We start from the raw sequence: 27,697 nt of genomic DNA on the forward strand, positions 1-27,697 counted from the left end.
ATAAGTTTGTCAATTTCCACATACATATACTCTCAAAACCCTGCTGAGATTTTGATTAGGATTACACTTCATATATAGCTCAATTTGAGAATAAAAGGCCTATCAACTACATTGAGTCTTCCAATGCATAAACATGGGAGATGGCACTATTTTAAATTTGTCAATAATCTGCCCAATACCACAAATTTTAGGCACACAACAAACAAAACCAAATCACCTGAAAAGTAACCCATGTCTACAGCATCCTTTGTTTTTTCACACTCCTTAGCAGAACAACTAATATTACTTAGAAGTTAGAATTACTAATGCCTGTAGCTGAATAGCATGTCTGAATTCAGAGAAGGGTCCTATCTATGTTTTTCATATTGGTATGACTCTCTAACCTACTTAAGAACCCAAAGAGGCCTTGTTTGAGTTAGGCCAGACTACACACACACATACACACAAATGAATGACGCTTCTTTGCCTTGTTCTACCCCTCCCTAGGGTACTCCAGAGCTAAGATTGGGGAAAAGTAACCCTGAGAGAGATCACTAGAGTGATCATCATTCCAAACCCTGGAATTTTTTTCTGTCACTTTCATTCACTTATTCAATTTTCAAATAGACTGCCTGCCTAATGTGTGCTTAGCGCTATGCCTAAAGAGAAGAAAATGCCCAACACTTGCATTACGGGGGCTTTTAGCAGGAATCAATGGACCCTCAAGGGGGCTCTAAAAGGGCTGTAGAGGACAAGTGAAAGCCTAAAATGACATAAAAATTCTGTGTATGTGCTTTTTTTGAGAGGGTTCATAGCTTTCATCAGATTCTCAAAGGAGTACAAGATTAAAAAAAACTCAATCATCACTTCCCATGCTGATCATATGACAAACTATGCATGTGTGTGCACACATGCACAAGAGCATAGATGGGTATAGAGATTGTGCCAGATTTTATAATAGCTTTTGACTAGACATCAGTGATAGGCCTAAACAACACCAGTCTTTAGAAAGTTAAACCCATTTCTGTTTCCCTAAATTACTACAGCAAGGTGAACTTATCCTTTAAGATGGTGAAGTAGCTACTCAGATATGTGTAAAAATTCAGTCAGATCACCTGAAATCAATGAATTTGATATAGTGACTTTGAAGGTTCCTTTCAAAAGAAAATCCAAAGCCTCCCAGGGCTTTATAGCTATTCTTCAACACATAAAAAGCAATCCAAATTAAAATCCAACCTTCCTACAATGACCAGGTTAATCTTTCTAAATGTCATTTTTATCATGACATTCCTTTCTTCTTCAATCAAATCTTATTCTCAAAAGGCTCATCTTAAGGTTTTCTTTCTCTGTGTTTGATGCATCTTTGAGTTTCTAAGTCCACAACAACTTCCCATTTTTCCTTAATATTATGGTACTTGGCTGCCACCATTCATCTGAGAAGCTTTAAAAATTACAGCTACTTGGGCCTTAATCCTAGAGATTTCAATTTAGTAGGTCTGAGGTAAGACCCATGAATCTGTGTTTTAAGGCTCCCCTCTCCAGGGAGCCTTCTAATACACTACTAGGTTTGGTTGTCCGGCTCTTTGCTATGCACACAACATAGACTGTCCTGCATTAATGTTTAACCATGCAGGCAATCTTCCCATAAGCACCTCTATTACAGTATTTATCATATTATGAAAATCATTTAAACTAATTAAAGGTAAAGACCCCAGAAGCTAATGTAGTTTAGGCATATAGGATGTGCATAATAAATGCTTACTGAATTAATGAATATGTGCCCTGGAGCCAAAGAGATTTACAGTCTAATCTCCACCATCCTGACTTTGGGCAAGTTACTTAACCCTAAGCCTCTGGTTCCTCCTCCATAAAGTAGGGTTAATAAGCCCTGACAAGATTTTTAAGGAATAAATGAATTAATATATGGAAAGCATCTAGCATACTTCCTGACACACAACAACATGTGTTAAACACAATCCTTCAAAAAGGACAGTATTTTAAGCTTTTTTTGAATCTGCGGTCCCCAACCCCCAGTCCACCCCGCCTCCCACTGTCCATACCCCTGCCACGAAATTTAGGACGGGGGATGTGCACAGCAGGAGGTGAACAGCGGGCTAGAGAGCAAGGGAAGCTTTATCCATATTCACAGTAACTCCCCATCGCTGGCATCACAGCCTGGGCTCTGCCCATTCCCCCATCCAATGGAAAAATTGTCTTCCATGAAACGTGTCCCTGGTGCCAAAAAGGCTGGGGACCAATGCTTGACCTACCTAGCACTGCACTCCTTACACAGGACACAATTAATAAATAATTGTTGCCTTAACTACATCAAATACCATTTGCCTCTTAGACTGGCATTCCACACATACCAGGTACGTTGGCCCCAAGATGCATTTGGAAATAGATCTCAGAGCATAGCAGAAATTCATTACATATAAAATAATGGTGCCATGCCATCTTCATCTCCAACTATCTGCCTCACTTTTGAACACTCCCACAGACATCAGAGGCATTCTTCTTTTTTTTAAATTTTTTATTTTCTAATTTTTTTAGAGACAGGGTTTCACTCTTTCTCTAAAGGCTGGAGTGTAATGGTGCCAGCACAGTTCACTGTAACCTCCAACTCCTGGGTTCAAGCCATTCTCCTTCCTCAGTCTCCCAAGTAGCTGGGACTACAGGTGTGCACCACCACACCAGGCTAATTTTTTAAACAGATTTTTTTGTAGAGAGATGGGGTAGGTCTCAAATTCCCAGCCTCAAGCATTCTTCCAGCCTTGGCCTCCCAAAGTGCTGGGATTACAGGTGTGAGCCACCAAACCCAGCCTATTATTTTAATGATAGAGACCAGGAGTTTCAAACAGTGATGTTGGGTGTGTGTGTTTTAACAGATTTATATGCATTTTCAAAATTTAATTTCTGTTATAATCATATACAGTTATTTCTGCTTTTACCATGCCCACTTTGCAAATGAGAAATTTAGAGTTTAGAGAAGGTCTAAGACACACCAGTAGAAAAGAGTAGAACCCAGTTCTGACTCTAAAGCCCAGCTCTTATAAACTACATTAGGATTGGCTGTGTGTTTTAATTGGTATGATTTTCAAGAATTCAGTTTCTTGGGGGATGGACACACTTGAAGCTCTGACTCAGGTGGGGCAAAGGCAATATTTGTAACCTAAACATTTGTGCCTACATAAAATGCTGAAATAAAAGAAAAAAGGAAAAAAAGCATTGTTTCTTTCTTTTCTTACACTACTTACTCTGACACAGTTTTTGTAACTTAATTAGTTATTCCATAGGAATGAGCCATGAGCAAAGGTACCAACTAGATAAATAGCAGCTTATTATATCACTCCTCCTTTATAAAAGAGGCCAAGACTGGTCGGAATATAATAAACCATTGAAATCTTTAGTAAGCAAATTTCTGATGCCACCTTTGAAATATTTCTTCACCATGGATACCTTTACTTGAGTCTCTGACAATGTACACAAGGTCTGTACTCTTTGATGCTGGAGTGGGTACACTAAGGCAAATTCAAGAAATAAGTAAGCAAGTGCTAGACATTCTAAATTACTTCTAAAATCTGAGGAACCATTTATAAAATAGCAACTCAAGTGGTATTTTGAAACTTATTAAAATAAACCAACACATTGCTAGGCAGTTCCAATTGACTAAAAGACAGAAATCTTTTTTTTAAAAGTTTAAGGAAAAGAGATTTCAAGAGGGATAATGAATAAAATGAAATAGTCAAACCAAGGAGCTCCAAGTGAACCACATTATAAATTTAATTTACCAAATACCTCAAGCTTTTGCAGATTTCTTCCTTAAAGTCAGACCCAAACTTTGGCCAAAGTTCTAAATATTTCTGTGCAAATAAGCACTCAGATTTACAAGAAATCATTATTTTTCTGATAAAGTTTTTATTACAGCAATTAAAATAGCATAGGTTCTACATAAAGAATTTAAGGCAGTTTTTCTTTTCACATGAAATTCAAAACGGATTCTAATGCTAACAACCTTCAGGCAAATTTTACAAGTATTAAATTTTTAATTAAGGATTAGTTGAGGAGAAGCTATCTCTCAAAGCACAATGAGTTTATTTGTCCATGAGTCTTCACATTTCTAAACACAGCCACAAATAAGCTAACCTACGTTACCTTAAGGGCTGTACTGTTTTTATAGGAGAAACTGTTTTCCACACCTCTAACAACCTCTGATTAAAAATATTAAAGGATAAAAATAAAGCACTTACAATCAGGGGCCAATTATTCACACTTAAATCACTCACCAAATATTACACTCTATTTTTGTGTTGAATATTAGCATTATTCCTCAGCTAAATATCAACACTTCCTTTGCATCAATTAACATTTATCTGTCAATCAATAAATCTTAGAATTCACTTTAATTTGTTCATTGTTCAGTCACAAAAAGGGCTTTAATATGTCTCAGGTTTCCAGGCCACTTATTAAAATCCTTGGCTGTGGTTTCTTACTAACCTATTTTCTCTACAAATACATACTCCTTTTCCATGGGCTTTAAACTTACTTAATAGCTTATAGTCTTAGAATTTAAAAAGACATTCAAACTGACAAACGCAGACTGCAAAACACCACAGTTTAGAAGCCAACCTGAAACTTACTGGGTTCAATGTTTTCTAATTTGGAGGTTAGGCCTTGTACAAGTCATACAATTCATAATGTAATTTTCAAACCTTCAAATAAAATGTTGATAAAATGGACTCCCCAGGTGATTCTAATATGCTGCCAAGGTTGAAAACCACTGATCTTGATAGTGAAAATTTAAGAAAGTCATAAAGATATAAAGAGTATAAATAAAAGGAAAAGCAAAGGACCGAAAGAATACAGCTTAGAAAACTTGCGTGTGTGTGTGTGTGTGTGTGTGTGTGTGTATGTCCCTTTCAATAAGAATGTGTGACCCGAAAACCTATCAATAGGTATTCCATAACCTTGCTGGTGTGCTTACTGCTTTTCACAGAGTTTGGCATAAAACTGTAGCCAATTTCCAAATTTTACTTGCACATATCCTTTTAAACTCTCATTTGCTCTTCACCAATTCAGTGAAGTAGGTTTAGGAAATAGTTTCCCCCAAACACCAATTTCACTTACATTATCATGTTTAAAAAAACACAACATCTTCAATTCTCGGAAGACCCTTTTGCAAGAGACCAGATTCTGGAAGACGTTGGGCATCTTTTTGAGTGCTACTCTCTTTCCATCTCTTGGATCTGTTACTGACCTGAAGAATTTGGGAGGAGAGGAAAAAAAGACAGAAATCAATTCCAAACCTTGTTCTCCAAAGTTTCAGATCATGACAAATATCTTTATCTTAAAACACTCAATATTAAGTACACTTAATAATGCTTAAGGTATCAGTGGGAAAGATAAAAGAATACACACATACAAATAAAGAGAATGTTTAGCCACTCAACTCATCTACCATGCTTTACAAAAAAAAAAAAAAAAAAAAAAATCCCTGTCTAAATTTCTATAAACACCCTTTCTGAGAGGTTATTTAATACATCTGAGGTAGGAGGGGTATTACTAGTAAAGCCATTTCAAAGATGGGGGGGAACCCAAACAAACAGAAACAGCATAGAACACTGACATGATCAAGGTCACATTAGTCTTATGCTTTATTTTCAGAAACATATTCAAACTGGAAGGGATGTTTAAACACAATTTAAATATTTTGGGTTTATTAATATATACATGAACATCTTTCAGTAGTATAGACTTCAGTATCAACAGTAGCTGAATAATGTCCCCTACTCAGAAATCTGAGTGTCAGCCTAGGGATCCCTTTAGTTTCTAAGTAATGATTCCTTTTGTTTCCCAGCTCTCAGTGTAGTACTTGCTTCCTGTACTTACTATCTTTTTAATAGCTCAGTGTCCCTTTTTTCGCTCTTTTGCCCTTCTAACATCTGTACAACCAATTTCCTGTATTACATTTCCCCATGTTTGAAATACTAGTGCTGTTTCCATTTTTCTGACTGGACCCAATTGATACATATTAAACCAAATAGTTAAGAAACAAATCAATAAATTGGGTACATATGGTCAAACTTCCATGAATTAACTTAGAGGTTTTTCATCCTCCTACCCATCATATTAAGACTAGTTTTTTTATTCCTGTAGAATTTATTCTTAGATTTATTTAGCTAGATTTCTGCTTAACATTCTCAGCCCAGCATTACTGTTCAGTTCCTGTTCTATTCATCTTATGTTCTAGATATCTCTCCTAAATTTTTGTCATTTTAAAATTCAATCCATGTGTCATCAATGCCTTTATCCAAGTTATTAATTAAAGTTTAGAACAAGACTGAGAATAGATAACACACTTGTTAGAAAAATAGCACTAGAAACCATCTATGAGACTGACATCTAATCATTAATCTTGGATATGGTTATTCAATTAATTATTCATTCAGTTAAGTACAGTCACTCAATTTCTTCATCTTGTCCACAAGGAAATCAGACACCCATCAAAATGCCTTCCCCAAAATAAAGCATTCCTTTTAGCTACCTATCTAAAAATCATACCAAACTTCTTTATGAATTCATCTTAGTGATCACTACTTCCTTTCTTAAATGCTCATGAAACTCTAGTATTTTCCTAATTTTTTCTATATTCTAGTATTTTTAAACAATATGAGGCCTCCACTTTCTTCCACTGATTGAAAATTTGGCAAACCAATGAAGTATTATCAGTTTTGAGTTTTCAATGGCTTGATATGTAACTTAGACCAGGAAACCAAACATTCGTGACTGTTGCTTAAAAATACCAACCCAAACCTGCAACACTGCTTAAAATCCACATAAACTAGAAAAGGAAAATATGGGGGAAACTGAGTATAATATTATATTCGGACTCTTAATGATCCAAGTGGTGCAACTGGTTAGCATGCAGTACTTATAGAGACTCGTAAAGTACCTTCTTTTTTTTTTGTTTAAACACTCCACTTCTGTATCTAGCTAACTAGAAGAGAAAAATGTCAATGAAATAAAAAGGAAAGAAAATTTGGATCACACATTGTATTCAAGTGACATGTATCTTTAGTCTTCTTTAATCAAGAACAGTTATTTAACATGCCTTTCATGACACTGCCATTTTTGAGTATAGGCCAGTTACTTTATAGACTGTCCCTCAATTTGGGTTTGTCTAGTGTTTTCCCGTAACTAGATTCAGGTTATGCATATTTGACAGGAATAACCCAGAAGTAATGTCTTCTCAGGATATCGTATCATGATGTCAGTATGTCCCATTACTCGTGATAACTTCAGTCATTTGGATGAGGTATCTGCCAGGTTTTCCCTTTATAAAGTTACTGTTTTTTCCCTTTATAACTGTGTAAATATCCTATTCCTCACCAAACTCTGACCCATTACCTTTAATACCACTGATGATTTTTGCCTGAATCAATTATGATGATAGTTGCCAAACAGCATTTTAATAATTTTAATATCTTTAACAACCTAGCACAATAAATATTAGTTTCTAAAAATGAGTAAATAGATTTAATGCAATCGATTTAAGGTCCTTTCCAAAGGTCTCACACAATACCTCTTCCCAACTTCTCAGTACTACTTACTGGTCACCCTACTGTGGTGAGGAAAGTTACTCTAACACAAACCCACTCCTGAAAATATGTGATACAGGCTCAAGGTTAGTACTGTGCCTTGTAATGTTTTAAGGTAAATTCACAAAGCAGCATTTTGTTTTATTATTCATGCAAAAGCCAGTCATGCCTGTGGCTGGTAACAATATAACTCTAATGAATGTGAACGGCGGTGCAGCAATTTCACACCATGTTGAGTTTGTTCTCTCTTAACTTGAGGTAGCAGATGCTTTAGCACAAACAGTACCGCAAAACACAGATAAGTGTGGAAGCATGTTATATAGGGATTCTTTTATTTTCTTTGTTACTCTAAGGCTTGCTGTGCTTAGTTTCTCTGCTGCTGCAATACCCTGGTTATTCCAACTGCACTTGCTAATGAAGCTCCAGTTGTAGAGATAATGAACATTTAGGACACCTTTCCTCATTTCACAAAAAAGGAGCCATCCTTAGACTTACAATTCACTTGCAGGGCAGTTACTTTCCCTGCTAACACTGGATGCCCTAAATAAAACAGTGTTATCTGTCATTTTGGCTGATTACTGTCGTAAGCATTCAAGTTATACTAATAGGAGTTTACTTCTTAAGTTTTAAATTAATATTTGATTCTTCAAACAATATGTTAAAAATAAATTTTTAAGGGTTGTGAGAAAGAATCCTCTCTTACATCTGTCCAAAGTGCATCAATCAATCCTTCTTTACACTTAGAACACAGATTCAACTGTTTTTCAAAAAGCCAGGAGAATCTACAAGCCATTTTTCAGGGAGGTATACACAGAGTTGGTCAAAAGAGTACAACAACAAAACAGGAAGCATTTCAGATCTGTTGTGGTCATTTTGTTGTAGAGTTTTCTTAATTCCAGAAAACTGTGACCACTGCCACAAATCTGCTTAAATTACTGACAAGCAGAAAATGTGGAATGAAACAAAAGTGAAAATTATTGGGGATACTTCCCCAGGCACTAAAATGTCACTTAAAACATCTATTAGTCACCAAAGATCTCCAGGAAATTACATGTTCCTCATTCATTTTTATGTGAAGAATCTTTCCCCACATATTTTTTTTTTAATGTAGTTTTAAAGTTCATGTTTCTGATACAGGTTTTTAGCTATTCAAAGCAAATAAATAATTTATAATAAGAATGCTTCACTCTAGATTAAGAAAATCAGGTTTTTCTAATTCTATTCACGTACAGCTGTAATCAGTAATCCTCTATTTTTTGCTATACATACTACAATTACTATGTCAACTAAACCAATACAATATACATCTCAGTAATAGAACCTCCCAACTAGACTCTAAATATTTAGATTATTGCCTAACATTCATTTTGGAATTCATTTTCTTAGAAGTTATTTTTACTTTTATATAGATTGCCTGCTTGAGAAAACAAAAGCAAACTATGAGGCAAATTTTAGGACAACAAATAAGTCTAGGAAATGTATCCTATTTGTACCTTAGTCCTTGTTATATGTTCAAGGACACACAAGAAATTTATGGAATAAATTAAGGAATAAGGAATTTATTTTTGTCTCACTAGTCTTTCTAGCCAGAATTTTAACAGGCTATAGGTTGTGTGCACTCTGTCATATTTACAGACTTACACACTATTTAAAAGAAATCCTTCTAGACCTCCCTGCTCCCACCCAAAACCACACAAATAAAAAAGGATTCTCATCTTCCATACCTAGATAATTTGTTCCATCAGGTGAACTTTTTCTAATTTTTTGCGTGTTTATCCAAGTCTAGTACTTGTTGAGTTGGCTGTATGCATTAGAAAGAGACTATTTTCTCCTTTTTTTCAAGACGCATAAAATGATTCCCAAATTTGCTAATTAATATTATAAGGGAAAAGGGCCTTAAACAATAGCTAAACCAAAGCAGTGAAATAGTTTTGTTTTTTCATGTCCTTTTAACAATCTTCATCATAAGATACAAAACACCTACATTTAACTGAAAGAGTTAAATATGAACTTAAATGTCCTCTAACTCTGTGTTTAAATAAGTATAAACAGCAACAATCTCAGCAGATGAAACAGTACTAGGCCATTCTGATCTGCAGTGAGACACCTAAGGGTGCTGATAAGAGAAGAGGGATAGGGAACAGGCAAACCATCCAATATCAGGCTGTCGTGTTTATTTTCAAATACTTATTACTAGTGAGTAAGACCTAACTTTTAAGGCCCCCTTCAGTTTCCCACCAATAATATTGCACAAGTTAACATGTAGCTGAAAATCATTTTATGCTAATTCCTGTGGTCTTGGCAATATTTAATTGTTCTTTAGACAATGAATTAATTAGTTCCATCCATACTGCAGATGCTGGAAAGATACAGAGACTCTTCCTCCTTAGTCACTGTCAAATATCTCTGTGAAGAATCTGACCTGCCTGAAGGAAAGTTGCCACACTGTCTTTTCAATGGGGATTTTCTCATGTTAGAGGCTGAACATGATACAGCCCAGTCTGCCAAGTCTAGGAAGTTTTCATGGCCCACTAGACACAGTCCTCTCTTAGAAATAGACCTATGAATATTGTATAGGGAGGAAAACCAGTTGAAGGAATGAAGGAAAGGTTTCTGTGCAAAGCCACAAAAGAAAATAATTCACAACTACATCTCCTTGCATTTTAACAACTTTGGGCAAGAAGAGGTCACAAAGGGCAAGTAAAACTAAAACTATGTCATACAAAAATGCACTTGCTTTTATTCTGGCTGATGACTTCCCAAAAGACTTATGTTCAGTAACAGAAACACTGAGGAATACAAAATTATTTTTAAAATTTAACAAATGGCAATATTTTTTGCACATTAGATTTATAAAGATAGAAGACACCTCATGAAAGAAAAAAACAATTTTATTCGCATGGTAGGTTTACAACAGTGTGGCTTTGCAAACAACAGAAATCTTAATGAATTTAGAAGGAAAGTTCACATCAGACAAAAAAAGTTATGAATTGTCACAGAGCATACTTTATTATTTAATATTTTAATGGCTAATATTTACTTAATATAAAATGTAATCCCCAATATGCTGGTACTTAAAAGCAAACTGAACACACCAACAGCAGTAAACAGACAGTGTTGAAATAAAAGGGGAAATTTGAATATGGCTTAGAATTGTGGTTAAAAATAAAATGTCCATATTTTCTATAGACGCATACCTAAGTATAAATAGGTGAAATGACATGAAATCTAGACTTTGGTATTTTTTTTATCGCTGATTATGCAGAGCAATAGGATTTGTTTTAAAATACTTCCACATCAAAAATAAAAAAGGATAGTTGAAACAAAGGAAGCAAATCTTGACAACTATTAAATTTCTGTGGTAGGGATAGCAGGGTCTAATTATACAAAAGTAAAGAAAATAATGTATGTTTGAAAATTATCAAAATAAAATAACTGAAATGAAATTTATAAAAATACTATTTACAATACTATAAAATACAACAATGTAGAAAATATCCCATATCTGAGATTAAAGCTAATAGACACTATGCAAGACTTTGATAGAAAATGACTAAAAAACATTATTGAGTGAAATTAAAGAATAAATGGATATATCATACTCATGGATTGGAAGGCTCAATATTGTAAACATTTCAATTCTTCCCAAATTGATTTATAGATTGAGCAAAATCCAATCCAAACTTCACAAAGTTTTCTTTTTGTGAAACAAGATGAATTCATTCTCAAGTTTTTATAGAAATCCAAGTGTGGTAAGGATAGCTAAAACACTCTTCAAGAAGAACAAGGTAATTTTAAAAAATTGTTCTACCAGATATAAAGGCTTATTAAAAGCTACAGTAATTTATATAGTGTAATTGTGGTATAAGCATAGACCAATGAAATAGAAATATGATCTAGAAATAGATTCTGGCATATATGGACACTTGGCTTATCAAAAAGGTGGCTCTGCAGAGCAGTGGAGACAGAATATCTACAGAACTCTTCTACAAGTCAATTTCTTAAAAGTCTTACAATAGCAAATGTTTTGTTAAGATGTGGTGCAATGGCAATTCTTACAGACTGCTAGTAGGACTGTAAATTGGTACAATAACTTTGGAAAACAAACTGGCATTATCTACTAAATCAAAAATATATATACCCTATGACTCAGCAATTTGACTCCTAGGTTTATATCCAAAAGCAGTGTGCACATCTATTCATTAAAACACATACAAGCATGTTCATAGCAGGAATATTTGGAATATCCTTAAAACTGAAAATAACCCAATTATCCAGGAACAGTAGAATATACTGTAGAATATACAGTATACAGAATAATATACAAACATATGATATATAAATTGTAGTATATTCATACAATGGAATACTCTACAGCAATTACAATGAACTACTGCCATGTACAACACAGATGAATCTTATAAACATAACTCTGAACAAAAAAACCCAGTCACAATGAATATATACTGCGAGATATCATTTCCATAATATTAAAAATATAGGTAAAGAAAGATAAACTCTAATATTTAGGGATGTACACTTAGGAGATAGAAATTATTAAGAAAATAAGTGGTGGCCAGACGCAGTGGCCCATGCCTGTAATCTTAGCATGCTGGGAGGCCAAGGTGGGAGGATCACTTGAACTCAGGAGTTTGAGACCAGCCTGCACAAGAGCAAGACCCCATCTCTAATACAAATACAAAAAATTAGCTGGGCTTGGTCATGTGCACCTGTGTCTCAGCTACTTGGGAGGCTGAGGCAGGAGGATTGCTTGAGCCCAGGAGTCTGAGGTTGCAGTGAGCTACAACAAAGCCACTGCACTCTAGCCAGAGTGACAGAGCAAGACTCTGTCTCAAATAAAAGAAAAAAAAGGGGGGGGGGAAGTGCTTAGCATAAAAATTAGGATAGTGGTTATCTTTAGGAGGAGAGGGTTATGGTGGGAGAGAGCATAGGGGACTTCTGGGCGCTGATGTCCTATTTTTCACTAGAATGGTGGTTATACAGGTGTGCACTTTGTGATACATCACTGAGCCATACATCTTATTTTGTGTAACGTGTTATTAAATAACCAAAAAGGGTTTTTAAAAAGGCATACTGCCCAGCTTAATTTTCTGGCATAAAAAAGCATTTTAGCTTGAAATCTGGATAATGAGAGTAATTTTTAAAGAAGATGATTCTTTCTATTATTTTTCACATAGATATACATCTATATCTATGTGAAATCCAGGCCAATGGATTTTGTCACTTTTTCCCCTGTGTCACAGGTTCATTCTGTAGAGAGGAGTATACTACAAAATCTTTTTTATGTTTTGGTAGAATTCCAAAGGAATTTGCTTGCTTAAAAAAATAAACATTTTCTTCATCATTACACAAGAATACCCTATTAAGAAGCATACCACAGGAAAGTGCTGTCAGCAAATTTAGGACTACAGCCCCACCCCTAATCTAATCACAATCTCCTAACTTCTTCCATTGTGAAGCAAAATGCTGAAGCAGCTACAACATATAGATGTGCTTCAGGTTTTTAATTAGTTAGGCTGTTAAAAATAACCAAAACCAAAAATATTGCAAAATCAAAACAGGAGGCAGGACTTCCAGCTGTGGCAAACTGAAGAGGTCAGCAAATCCTCTCCCGGCAAAACAACTATAAAACTAGACAAAGGTGTCAAAAACAAACATTTCAGCACTCCAGAAATTGGCCAAAGTCAAATGACAAATTTAAAAGTGTTTATTTATGAAAAACTGCTGAAATTTGAGTAAGAAAAGTGTGAGTTAGTGGCATTGCTGCTTGAGACTGCTCCTTACCAGCTCCCCCATGCCCTACCCAAGCACCAATCCATGTAATAGGTTTTCCTAGGCAAGGCGGGCCACTAAAACCAGCAGCTTCACTGTCTGAGGCAGTTTACATGATTTGAAGGGCAGGGCAAAAAACCCACACTCATAGCTAGGACAGTAAAAGCATCAAACTCAATTGGAAAAGAACAAAGAAAGGGTATAGCTCTGCTAGCCAGAGGCTGCTTGTCCCAATTGGGAAGCGGAGCAGGCTAACAGAAATCCAAAAATTTAACAAGGAAATTCTGGCAATGAGAGAGCCATAGAGAGACTAGATCAATTCTCCACACATCCCTGGCTGACTGGTGGTTGAATACATGCCCAGAGACCAGGCTCTCCCCATATCCCTGGCTGACTGGGAGGCTTACTGCATGTGAGAACTGAGAGGGCTTAAAAGCTGGGGCTTACTTGAAAACTGGATGTGCTCCCCAAAATACACACACACACCAGCAAAAGGTGGAAGCCTTACTGGCTTAAGATGTTTGAGCACAACCTTTAACCAGTTCGTGGATAACTATTAAGCTATGCAGACACAAGGGGACTCCAAGGTGGCCAGGCTAAAAATTAAAATAACAATTAAAAAACCTAAGCAGAGACCTGAGTGGCTGTACCCCACAAAGGAGAGAAGTTCTGTATACTAATTCTAGACAAATTACTTAAAAATAAGCAAATATACATAATAACAATAATGACAACGCTCAGGGGAAGGTGGAAACAAGACCCAGAATTGTTATAGTATATTATCTAATATGTCCAGTTTTTAGCAAAAAACATTCCAAGACATGTAAAGAAACAGGAAAATGTGACTCATACTCAGGGGAAAAAGCAACAAACAGAAACTGTTTCTGAGCGGGCCCAGATGCTACATTCAGAAAAAGACTTCAAAACCTGCTATTATAAGTATGTTCAAAGAATTAAAGGAGACCATGTTCAAGAAATTAAAGAAAAATATGGCAATAATGACTTAACAAATAGGGAATATCAATATAGAAATAGATATTACCAAAAAAAGAGAGAACCATATCAAATTCTAGATTTGAAAAGTAAAATATTAGAAATGAAATATACACTAAATTGACACAATAGCAGATTTGAAAACACAGAAGAATCAGTGAACTCGAAGATTAATAGAAATTATATTAATATAATCTCAAAAACAGAAAAAAGTTTGAAAAAATAAACAGAGCCTCAGAGACCTATGCAATAACACTGAGTGTACCAACATGCATATAATGGGAGTATCAGGAAAAAAGGAACAGAAAATATTCAAAGAAATAATAGTTGAAATCTTTCCAAATTTGATGAAAAATAATCTATAGATCCCAAAAGCTCAAAAAACCCCAAGTAGGATAGACACAAAGAGATATACACCTAGACTCTTCACAGTCAAAAATACATCAAAGTCAACAACAAATTCCTGAAATAACAATAGAAAAATAATACAATAAATGACTCACTTCTTATCAGAAATAATGGCGGTCAGAAGGCAGTGGAATGCCATATTTCAGCGGGGAAGGCAAAAATTCTATAAAATGAAAATATTCCAAGATATATATACTAGCAGCAAATAATATGAAGATGAAATTAAGAAAACAATTCCATTCACAACAAAATAAAAAAGAATAAAATACTTAGGGAATAAATTTAACAAAAGAAGTACAAGATACAACACATTACTCAGATAAATTAGAGAAGATTTAAATAAAGAGGAAACATTTCATATTCATGGATTAGAAAACTCAATGTTGTTAAAATGGTATTTCTCCCCACAGTGACTCATAGATTCAATGCAATCCCAATCAAAATTAGAACCCTCATACATTACTGGTGAGAATGTAAAATAGGACATCTACTTTAGAAAACAGTGTGGCCAAGTCTTAAAAAGTTAAACATAAACTTACCATGACCCAGTAACTCCACTCTTAGGTGTCTACACAAGGAAAATGAAAACATATGTCCACACAAAGACTTACATGTGAATATCCATAGCAGCATTATTCGTAATAGCCAAAAACTGGAATGAGTTAAATCAACTAGTGAATGCAAACATAGTGTGACACATCTATACAATGGAACAAACTACTACCTACGAACACATGGATAAACCTCAAAAATATTAAGCTAAGTGAAAGAAGCCAGACACAAAAGGCCACATAATGTATGACACCACTTATATGAAATTTTTGGAAAAACAAATAGACAAAGCATTTCAGTGGTTGTCTGGGGTTGAGGGTGGGAACTACTAATGTGCAAGTTTTGGGGGTGACGAAAATATTCTAAAATTGCATTACAGTGATGGTTGCATAACTATACACTTACTAAAAATCACTGAATTACTTATGGTGGGCAAATTTTATGGTATGTAAATTATGCTTCAATAAAGCTATTACAACAAAAACAAATCATCACCACAGAGTAGCAACTGTTCATAGTATTCTAGGCCATTCTGATTTTATTCTGCACAGTTTCCTCCCTTCTCCTTTGATATAGCTCTTCCATTTATCCAAATAGGTCACATACTAATCACTTAAATACAGAAAAATTTTCATTCTTTCTCTCCTTTTTTTGTTTTCATATCAGTGTTTTGTTTAATTCACTTGGAAATTCTTATATGGAATGAAGTATTAGTTTATAACAATATATACTATGGATCAATTTTTGGAACTGCTATTTTGTTTTTAGGTTTGCTAGTTTATTTTTCAACCCATACTCACCCAATCATAAGTGATAACCAATAATTATCACTTTATATGTCTTCCACCTGTACTTTTTCATATATACTTTACTGCCATTTTATCAAAGTCTTTAAGGCAGCTGCTACTAATTTAGCACATCAGAACCTATACAAAAAGGTGGGCTTTAGCAAAAGAAACACAAAAACCATTAACTCTTTTTTACTTCATTAAGCTTATAGCAGGGTCTAAGAATTTGTATTTTTAAAAACTCCCAGACGACTCTGAATTTTAACCAGATTCAACAACCATACCTTTCAACTCAACGCTTCTCTAATTTCCAGGAATCACCTGGAAATCTTAAAAAAAAAAATCTATAAATGTAGACTGGTTCCCCCATCTGGGGTGAGGAATGGAGATTCTATATTTATAACAAGCTCTCAGGTGATGCTGCTGCTGCTGCTGCTGCTGGTGGTGGTGGTGTCAAGGCTTTAACATACTATGTTGGTAATCTTGGTTAAATATTAAATCTAGTAATTAATATAGTAAGCATGGAATTTTAATACACTTAGCCTTCCCATTAGCCAGTACAACCTTCCATTTATTTAAACTTCTTTTATACTTGCTATCAAAGTTTTATTGTTCACTTACATATACATTATGTTAAAGTATTTAATGTGTACCATTGTAAAGAGGTGTACATTTGTTGCTATATTATCTATTGTTAAAATACAGTAACATATTTTCTTTAACTTAAAATTTGCAACTTTTCTAAATTCAATTATTATGCTGTTGAATTCTTTATTAATAGATTTTCTAGATATATAACAATCATTTGCTTTGTGGTAGTTTAATATCCTTCTTGAATATATCTGAACCTCATTTTTAAAAAATGTTTATATGATGGCTGACATTTGATAACAGCATTATTTCATTTATTTTTTAATAGAAGACTCCTTTGTTTTTTCATTTATCTAATGTTGACTTTTAGTTACAAATATATAGAGAAACCCCTTATATTTCCTTTATACTTTTTAGGGTTGCCAGGAATGGGTATTGGTTTTTCTAAGATATTTTCAAATATTTGAGGACATCGTGATTTTCATGAACCTCCTTCTTTAATCTACTAGATTATAAACACCGGAGCACAAGGATTCTATTAAGTATCTTTGTATCCTCCCAGTTCGTAGAACAGTATCCCATCCCAGGGTCAATGAACATTGGTTTAACTGATTTTACTATTTCTCTTGGTAATGGAATGAATTATGTTAACAGTTTGATTTACACTGAATCAATCTTGAAGTTCTATACTAAATCCCACTTGGTTATGGTGAATATTGTTTTAAAATGCTGAATGTCTTTTAATATGTGTCCTATTTACATTATCCTTAGAGTTTTTTCATTCCAATCTATGTTCATCAACAAGATTGGTTTCAATTTTATGGTCTGGCCTTACCAGGCACCATATCTGTCTGCCTCACAAAATAAAAAGAGTAGCCTTCAATGTACTTCAGTGTTTAGTAGCTATTTCTATGATATAGGTATTACATATTTAAAAATATTCACCAATGATTCCATCAAATGTTCTTGTGTTTCCTACTACAACTAGTTTATTCAAAATATCTAGTTGTGTGGGGTTTTTAAATTGTTATATTCTAGTTTCTAAATTTTTATTAAGAAATTATCCATTTCAGTAGTTTTCATCTTAATTTTACCTACCTTACTCTGTTTCTTTTCTTAGGTCCTTTTGAGATTAACTAGTCCATTACATATACTCTGCTTTTTAACTTGTTGAAATAGGTATGTAGAGTTGAATAAAATTGTAAGTTCAGCTTTGCCAGCCTTATGAGCTGGACAATTGGTGATCAGAGTTTTCTTGTCTTTTAAATAGTTTTTGGTAGTATGTATTTCCCTTTTTTATCTGGTTGAAAACCTGCTATGTTTTGTTACTCATTTCTAATTTTATTCCACCACAATCTGAGGATGCTGTATGTAAAATTACATTGAAAGTATTTACTAAGAAATTGTGTATACTCAAATATGTGCACTTAAAGTGCGTATGTCTACCACTTACATTTCCTTCTCTCAAAAATGTATATTACTGAGAGGCAATTGATTTTTAGTTTATTTGAATGGAAATTCTCATAATGAGACAGTCTCCTACTCTAGTATTCTGGTATATAGCTCTTACATTTGTCAGTTTTTGTTTCCCCTGTTTTCCTGTTATGTTATTTGCAATACATCTGCTGGCATATAAGAAGCACGGCTGCATAAGACATATCCAAATTTTACAAAGGAAGTTTGGGGATAAATATTTTAAATATTTTCATTATATATGAATTGCAAATGATTTTAAAATGGTAATATACAGGAAAACACAATTTTGTTCATATAAATAAACACTGTATAATAGAATTTAGTTGAGGACAATAAGTTCTGAATAGGCAAAAATATTCTAAAAGGTAAAAAAAAAAAATCGATGTTGTTTGAAGTATGTTTTCAATAAAATAGGTGCAGTAACGTGTACAAATCATTATTCTATATACTTCATGCCAGGTTCTCCAACCATAATATGGGTGTTTTAGATGCAGGGTAAGTTTTTGGAAAACATATTTGGAAAAAATGCAGTGGGGTAAATATTGTAATTTACTCTTGATTTTTAATTATGGTAAATAGAGCAATAGAGGAAATTAAATAAATCACCCACAATAGGAACATCAAACATTGCAGCAAACAATTTTTTTCATATGTTGGTGTTCTGACACAGGGTTGCAGGCTTGGCTCTAGGCACTGAAGCCTGCTGGCATGATGCAGGGAGCAGAATGGCTCTAAATGAGCAGGGTGATCATAATTAACTAACGATGTCTACTCCAGACCCACCTGGGGAAATCGGGATGGGCTCAAAAGCTGCTAGCAAGAGATAACAAGGGCTTTCTTCAGTGGCCAACCTATGGGTGAATCACCAGGTCTTTTTTATAGCTCACTTAAGAAGTGGGAGGGGTGAGGGATAGAGAGGTTGAGGGTGGGTGGAGAAACTGGCTGCCCTAACACCTGGCAGGGGTTTATTTGATGACTGAATCTTGCTTTTTTCCTAAATCCACTTTTACCAGCAAATGACATCTGCATCTCTTTGATGAAGAACCCATATTTTCTCCCATTTGAAAAGCCAGTTAACTGGAAGAAGGAGATGAAAACTATTTCAGGTTTAGATTTGAAGCATACCAGCCTTTGGATCAAATAATTTAAAAAAAATTTACATTACCAATTAAAATATATATATTTAGATTAATATAATTACAAAGCACAAAATCTCCCGTAAAGAGGGATGCATTTTCTTCAGCCACAGTTCATTAGCCCTGTTAGAGAAGCTACCTGTTATACCACAGGTAGAATTTCAGGTGTATATTACATGGCAGGAGGATTTTTTAATCCCCCTTTGGGATATGAATTTAAAAGACAGAGTTGGTTGAAAGGAGGTGCCTGTTTCCTTTCCCTTCAGCTATAATAGAAATCTTGAATCAAGGTGAAGATTTAAGGTTGCAATCAGAGACAGTCATGCAGGATGTGGCTGAATGCAGAAAAGTGGTCTGCAGCCTGTCATCATACTGAAGAATTGAACACTTAACAGAAAAACTACCTGAAGAATGGAAGGCTACTAAGTTAAGTAGAACTAAAATGAGATTCAATGGTGCAACAGTTTTAGTAGTGGGAGATGGGGAAAGTGGACATAAGAAAACCATAAAATGGATTTAGGAATGGCATCAATTTGTTCTTAGTTTCTTTCTTTTGCTATTTATATCCAAAATACCATGCCAAGGTGGAAAAAGGCTTTCCCTGAACCTACAGGGTTCCATGTAGAAACATTTCCATACTATTACTAACCTCTCCTATGAAATAACTGCAAGTAACTTCCAAATGGATCCTGATTTCTGAATCTCTTCTTGAAAGACTTGCTCTGCTTGTCATCAGTTTCACCTTGGGAAGAAGGATGAAACTAACCATCGTTAGTGATGAGGACAAAATATGTCAAGTATGCTTGCCAAAAAAACCCTATCTGAAAACTACCACTTACAACATCCAATAAAAATAGCTAAAACCTAGCCACTTCTATGGACTGGCCCCACTTCGATAAAGCAATAATGATTGTTTATATATAGCAATTTTTATCTGGTCACAAATCCCCAGGAGAAACAAACCAGAGAATGAGAAACAGCCAAGATCTATTTGAGAAAGAGGTTAGAAAAGCAGCTTTACATACTTATATTCCAAAATCCCAACTCAAAATCCCTGCTCTGCTCTTGGAGAATATACTAGTTTTAGTGAATAATGTAATAAAATAAACATCAGGCAGGAAACATATTTATCAGTAAACAAAGGGTCAATAGATTTCTTTCAAGTTGAAAAGGAATTCTGGAATGTGTCATTTATTATACAGCAATTACAACCAATAATAGAAATAGAGTAAATGTATACAACAAAATGATACAGGTATGAGTCAAAAAATTAGCAGGAAAAGTGGTCAGATTAAATTTTTCAAAGAGCTTATCAATCTTAAAACTATTTCTCTTGGAACTTTAGTCTAAATGGACACTATTTTTTACATTTTCAAAATATAAACCTTAATCAGATCTGAAGTTATATATAGATATATATATATCTTCTTAAACCTGCTAAGTTTAAGAAGATATTAGATTTTGCCTGTTTTCAAAAGTATTTACTCAAAACTTGGTTTCTAAAGTTCATCACTGATGTATTAATCTCCTACCATTGGGATAACCAGATAAAATTTAAAGTCTATGCATATTTCCAAATTCATTATCTCATCTATAAAAACACACATAAGAAAAAAATCCTTCAATTGAATCTTTAAATATGTAGTGACTATCTGAAGCAGCTGTTTGTAAATTTATACACACACATTTATGTATTAACACTTTAATTGCCATGTGAGTTGTATTTAACTCATGCTGGTTTTGAGTCCGGGGCCTCGTGAAGCATATGTAATTCACATATCTCTTCACCTTGGGAGCTGTGTGAACTATTTTTCAAGTTGCATATTACTCATGCACAGAAAACAACAAAAAATAGCAAATTTTTCATTAAATTAGAAAGGACTGTTTTGTTTTGGAAGTTTTTATTCTATTTTTCATAATAAAACACTGTGGCCCCAAGGAAAAAATTTTTTTCTAGTGTGGCAACCAATGTGTTAATAGCTATATCTACATATATGGTTGAATACACAACTTTCAAACAAAAATTTTCATGTTGCGAAAGTTCCCAAGTTCAGAAAAAAGGGTAAAACTTAAACTCACCCTTGTTTCTCTCAGACATTTTAAACACTATATTATATACAAAGTTGCAAGAAACAGAGTAAGAAACACATATAACAAAATACCCCCCCCCCATTTCACCATCCTTGAATTTTTTTGGGGGGGGCATCTTTCCCCCTTAGAGAGATGGGAGGGAATATATAGAAAGACAATACTACTACCAAAAGGTTGTTAGAGGCCGGGTGCGGTGGCTCACGCCTGTAATCCTAGCACTCTGGGAGGCCGAGGTGGGCGGATCGTTTGAGCTCAGAAGTTCGAGACCAGCCTGAGCAAGAGCGAGACCCCATCTCTAATAAAAATAGAAAGAAATTATATGGACAGCTAAAAATATATATAGAAAAAAAAAATTAGCCGGGCATGGTGGTGCATGCCTGTAGTCCCAGCTACTCGGGAGGCTGAGACAGGAGGATCGCTTGAGCTCAGGAGTTTGAGGTTGCTGTGAGCTAGGCTAACGCCACGGCACTCACTCTAGCCTGGGCAACAGAGTGAGACTCTGTCTCAAAAAAAAAAAAAAGGTTGTTAGAAATTGCAAAATTGCTCCCCATAGATACTGGAATTTTCTTTATGGCAGAAAGACAGAAATTAGAGCCACCTGCAAATCATTTATTCTTTCTGCAAACTTTTACTGAGCTATACCTATGAGCTAGTCATGGGTAGATGCTACACGATATAAAGAAGAATAAGACAAAGCTGATGCTTTTAAGGAGACTTGTGTCTCACGAAAGCAACCACAGAGAGAAAATGCAGGTCAGACTCTAATAAGAAATGAACTGTTATTCAACAGGCTTTCTAAATCTGCTAAACTTATTTTGCAACCTCATCACATCCCTTAGAAACCAGAAATATTCCAAATATCCATTGGCTGAAGGGGAAAAGTTTTTTTTCTACTTAAGTATAAGTCAATAATATCCAGACATGTTTGATCAAAGCAATTGCTGTCACCAGACATCTAGAGATCATTTTTAAAAATTAGTTAATATAAAATTTTCCATTTTGATAAAAATATAGTTCAAATAATCCCAAAGTGAGGGGGAGAAAAAGAGGAACATAAAAACAAAAGCAGGAGACAATAGAAAACAAAATAGTAAACCTAAACCTCACTGTATCACTAATTACATTAAAGATTGATGAACTAAAACCTTCAGGCTGGGTGTGGTATAATCCTAGCACTCTGGGAGGCTGAGGCAGGAGGATCCCTTGAGGTCAGGATTTCGAGACCAGCCTGAGCAAGAGTGAGACCCGCATCTCTACAAACACACAAAAATAGAAAAATTAGCCAGGCATGGTGGCACACATCTGTAGTCCCAGCTACTCAGGAGGCTGAGGCAGAAGGATCACTGGAGCCCTGGAGTTTTGAGGTTGCAGTGAGCTATGAAGTTGCCATGGCACTCTAGCCAGGGCAAGAGATCAAGACTCTTGTCTCCACCAAAAAAAAAAAAAAAAAAAAAAAAAAGTAAATGAATGAAAAGAATATACAATGTACAATGTAAGCATAAGAAGGCCTTATGATGGTTACATTGACATCAGATAAAATAGATTTCAAGACAAAATTTATGCAAGAAATACAGACAGTTTATATACATAGAAGGGCAATTCATCAGGAAGACACAGCAATCATAAAAGTGCCTATGGACTGGAGTACCTAGCCAACGCAACAGGGAAATTAATTAATTAATTTAAAGACGACATACGGATGGGAAAGGAAAAACTTAAAATGTCCTGAAATGACAGATGATAAAATCATGCATGTAGTAAATCTTAAGAAACCTGTAAAACAGCTACTATAATAAATGAATACAGTAAAGTTCCAGGATATGAGGTAGATATACAAAAATTAGAAGATAAATTTTTAAAAAACAACTCCTATTACATAAAATAGCATAAAAATAATATACTTAAGAATAAATTTAACTGAAGATATGCAAGGCTTATACTTTGAGAACTGTAAAACATTACAAAGAAAAGTTAGAGACAATTTCAATAAAGAAAAATATATACCATAACCATGGATTCATGTCCATGGCTTCAAAGACTTAATACTGTTCAAATGGCCAACCTCCCAAAATTGATCTTTAGATTCAATGCAATTCCAATCAAAATCCTGCAGGCTTTTTTAAGGCAATCAATAGCTGATTTTAAAATTTATATGGAAAGGCAAAGGACCTAGAATAGGCAACACAATTTTGAAGAACAAAGTTGAATGACTCATACTACTTGGTTTAAAGAGTTATTATAAAGCTACAGAAATCAAGAAGGTATGGTATTTGCATAATGAAATACAGGTCAATAAAACAGAATAGACAGTCCAAAAATAGACTCACACTTACATGTCAAATGATTTTCAAGAAAAGGGCCAAAGTAATTCAATGAAAGATAGTTTTTTCAAATAATGATGGAACAATGGGATATCTGCATGGAGAAAAATGAATCATGACTCCTACTCTCACACTATACACAAAACTAATTCAAAGTTGATTATAGACTTAAATGTAAGAGCTAAACCTATTAAGCTTTCAGGAAAACAAAATAGGGATAAAACTTTTGCGAGTTTGGGTTAGGCAATGACTTCTTAGGACAGAAAGAAGCAGAAGCTATAAAAGAAAAAAAATTGATGAAATGGACATCCTAAAATTAAAAACATTTGCTCTTCCAAAGACACTTAAGAAAATGAAAAGGCAAATCACCAAATGAGAGACAATATTTTAAAGCATCTAACTGACAAGGGGCTTGTATCCAGAATAAGTAAATAACAATCCAATTAACAATGTGCAAAAAGATATGTAGATGACCAATAAGCTCATAACAGGATATTCAACATCATTTGTCAGAGCAATGCAAATTAAAACCATGGTAACATTCCACTGCACACCCACTAGAATGACAGAAGTTAAAAAAGACTGACATACATAGCACTAATCACACTATATTATAATTATGGGCATGTTTCTCTATTCCAATAGAATGTGAGGTTATGATTAAAAAAAAGAAAAACTGAAAATAAGTGGTATGGAGGATTTAGAGCAACTTTAACTCACATGTTGCAGGCAGAAATGCAAAGCGTACAGACACTTTGGAAAATGGCATGACAGCATCTTATAAACTTAAGCATATACTTATCACATGACCTAGCAATTCCACTCCTAGGTATTTACCCAAGAGCAATAAAAATATACACTCACATGAAAACTTGTACATAAACATTCATAGCCAAAAATTCGGCACAATCCAGATACCCATGAAAGTGATGAATAGATTAACAAATTTTAGTATATCCATATTATAGAAAACTCAGTAATACAAACAAATGAAATAGTAATACATAAAACAACATGGATGAATCTCAAAACATGCTAGGTAAAAGTCAAACACAAATGATTATGTACTATACAATTCCATTTATTTGAAAAGACAAATAAATGTGTAGAAAATTACTTGTCTAGATAAGGCAAAACTGTAGTGACAGAAACTAGATCAATGGTTGCCTGGGGCTGCAGGTGGGAGAGGAGACAAGCTGCAAAGGAGTAGGAAGAAACTTTTTAGGGTGCGAGATCTGTTCTATGTCTTGATTGTGGTGGTAGTTCTATGATCATATATAATTAACAAAATTTGTCAAACTGTATACTTAAAATGAGTAAATTCTATTATATGTAAATAAAACCTTAATTTAAAAAAGAACAAAAAACCAGAAAACAACATAAATTATACTCTGCTGTAATGATAAAAGAAACTGAAACCATGAGATTTTATTTTTTTTCTAATAGACTTGGCAAAAATTATACTAGTGATGAAAGGTGTTAATTTAATTAGTGTATGTCTGGAGAGTAATTTGGCATACCTAATGCCTTGAAAAGTAAGTGGACCTTGTGACTCAGCAATTCTATTTCTGGGAATTTTCACTATAGAAACAGACAAATTAAATAAGACAATGTATAAGAATGGTATTGGAAAACTTTTCATAATTGGAAAAAAAAACTTGTATGCCCAACAGTAAGTGATTGGTTAAATAATGAAACATGCATCCAATTAAAGTGATGTGGCCAATAATATACATGTGTCCTTACTGATGAATAAAGATATACTCTATGTCAGTTTTCTTCCCTTTTCCTACATTTTATGCTGGTACCTTTCACAAGAATGTTTATCTTCTTGTGGGAGTTAACAGTATAAACATTGACTAATAACCATCATAAGAGTCAGATTTCTATTAGAAGAAAAATAATTCATCATTTCCTACCCTCTTTTACCCCACCTTGGGCATATGAGGCTACACTTTCTGCCTAATTCTTAAGACAATTAATGGGGGGAAAATCACCCTTTGCACTTAATTCAGTATTATCACAAAAAATCTGACATGAACAATTATATCATTTCAAGAGTGTTTTGACCCACAAATTGAATTAGTTATTTTAATAATTTACTTACAGTTTGCCTTGTGGTAGACAAAGGAGTAATAAAGGGTTCTACTGTGTACTTTTTTAAGTTTTTCATTATCTGGGGCTCAGTTCCCTTATCCATAAAAGGAAAATGGAACAGTGCTAGAGCCAATCATTTCTAATTCTAAGGAAGATTAATCTATTAATCATCAGTCAACACCTTCAATAATCATAGAACCGCAAGTGCAAAGTGCTAAGACACAAACTTTTGCCAACCAGTATGGTATACTTTGTAAATATTCACTTAAAGAAAAAAAAAAAAAAGGAATAGGATCCTTATTAAATCTTGGTAAATTGAAACCCAAGGAACATTCACCATAATGTAACATGAAAATTCAATCTGTCAAGACTAACAAAAGCAGAAATCACAACTGAAAGTGATACAGCCTCAATGGTTTCTGAGTTGATAAAATTTGAAGTCAATCATCTTACTCAAGACACTGAAAATGTGCGAGTATCTATCATTATAACCATATCGGCATCAGGTAAGATGCTTCATACTCCTACAACTACTGTAATTTCAAACAGAAAAAAGAAATATGCTTCCAGTTATCTAAGGTAAATAATTTATTGTGCCTGCTTTAAAATAATTATGTTTCCCAATCCAACTAGGTTCAGATATTCAAATCAAGTAAGGGTAATTCATTTATAAAACCAAAATACAACATGGGTTCACAAGTCCCACATATTGCCAATTTTTCCTGCAACTCAGCATTACTTAATTCAAAGAAGAGAGTAAATAACCTGTGCAGAATGTAAGTTTGACCGTAGAAAAAGGAGATTTGAGTTTTACTTGTTTAATGTCAAGTAAAAAAACCCAACTTAAATAAACATATGCATAGGCAAGAAATAAAATTCATTTATTAAACTTTTTGAATAAAGGAAACAATTACATTTAGAAGTATGACCATTATAAACAACAGCATAATTTAAAAATTTCTATAATCAAAAAGTAAATATTTTGCTATATTTAGATAGAATGAACAATATTTGATAGCACAACAAAGTGACTATAATCAACAATAAGTTAGTGTATACTTTAAAATAACTAAAAGAGTAGAAGTGGAATGTTCCTAACACAAATAAATGATAAATGCATGAGGTGATGGAAACCCCAATTACCCTGATTTGATTAATTCACATTGTATGCCTTTATCAAAACATCACATGTACCCTATAAAGATATACAACTATTATGTACCCACAAAAATTGAAAATAAAAATGTAAATATTTTACTATCCGAACATTTTTTTGTGCAGTTGTCTTCCTTCATAGGTTATACAATAAAAATAACTTGTAATATGGACCCTGTACTTTGGTGTCTTACTTTTCAGTTAAGTTATATTCCAAACCAAATTGAAATACAAGCAATTGGCTCAAGCAAAGTTCCATTAGATGGAAGAACACTAAAACTTACTATCGTTAAGTCAGGCTGGAGATGGTGGTGACGGCATGTGGTACTGCAACATAAATGACACAGCCAGATAACACAATGCATGAAAACAAGGGAAAGGCTCCATCCTGTCACTGTTTAGACCCCACAGTGTCTCACATATTCTACAAGGCAACTGCTAGGAGAAGAATGTACCTCTTATTTTCTAACAGAAAGGAAATGATTCTTTATCTGCCAATAATAAGGGTTTTTCTTCTTGAACTATTTTCCTGACACCAGTGATTTGTAAAAGGAGATTTTTATTAGGGCCTCATTTCCTTATTGAGGAAAATTAAGATGTTTCAAAATTCACTCTTTTTCCTTTTGCTCTTTATTGTTTGGAAATAATAGATGTGGGGACGGGGAACTAGAAGTGTCTTCAAGATCTCCATGGGCTCCAGCACTCTGGGAGGCCAAGGT

At 34.2% G+C, this 27,697-nt stretch overlaps 1 protein-coding gene across 2 annotated transcripts in view; it reads right to left on the reverse strand.

The window, feature by feature from the left end:
- Positions 1-27,697, reverse strand: part of NLK (nemo like kinase) — a 149,458-nt gene that overhangs the window by 66,991 nt on the left and 54,770 nt on the right. For both annotated transcript variants that reach the window (XR_011234841.1, XM_069480990.1), the window contains exon 2: positions 5,107-5,236. Coding sequence is in view for 1 of the 2 variants with exons in the window: in XM_069480990.1 (XP_069337091.1) it covers positions 5,107-5,236 (130 nt within the window). In the remaining variant the exon portion in view is untranslated. The remainder of the gene's footprint in view (positions 1-5,106; positions 5,237-27,697) is intronic.

This window comes from Eulemur rufifrons, chromosome 9 (genome assembly GCF_041146395.1).
Source record: "Eulemur rufifrons isolate Redbay chromosome 9, OSU_ERuf_1, whole genome shotgun sequence".
In the NCBI taxonomy this organism is placed as follows: domain Eukaryota; kingdom Metazoa; phylum Chordata; class Mammalia; order Primates; family Lemuridae; genus Eulemur; species Eulemur rufifrons.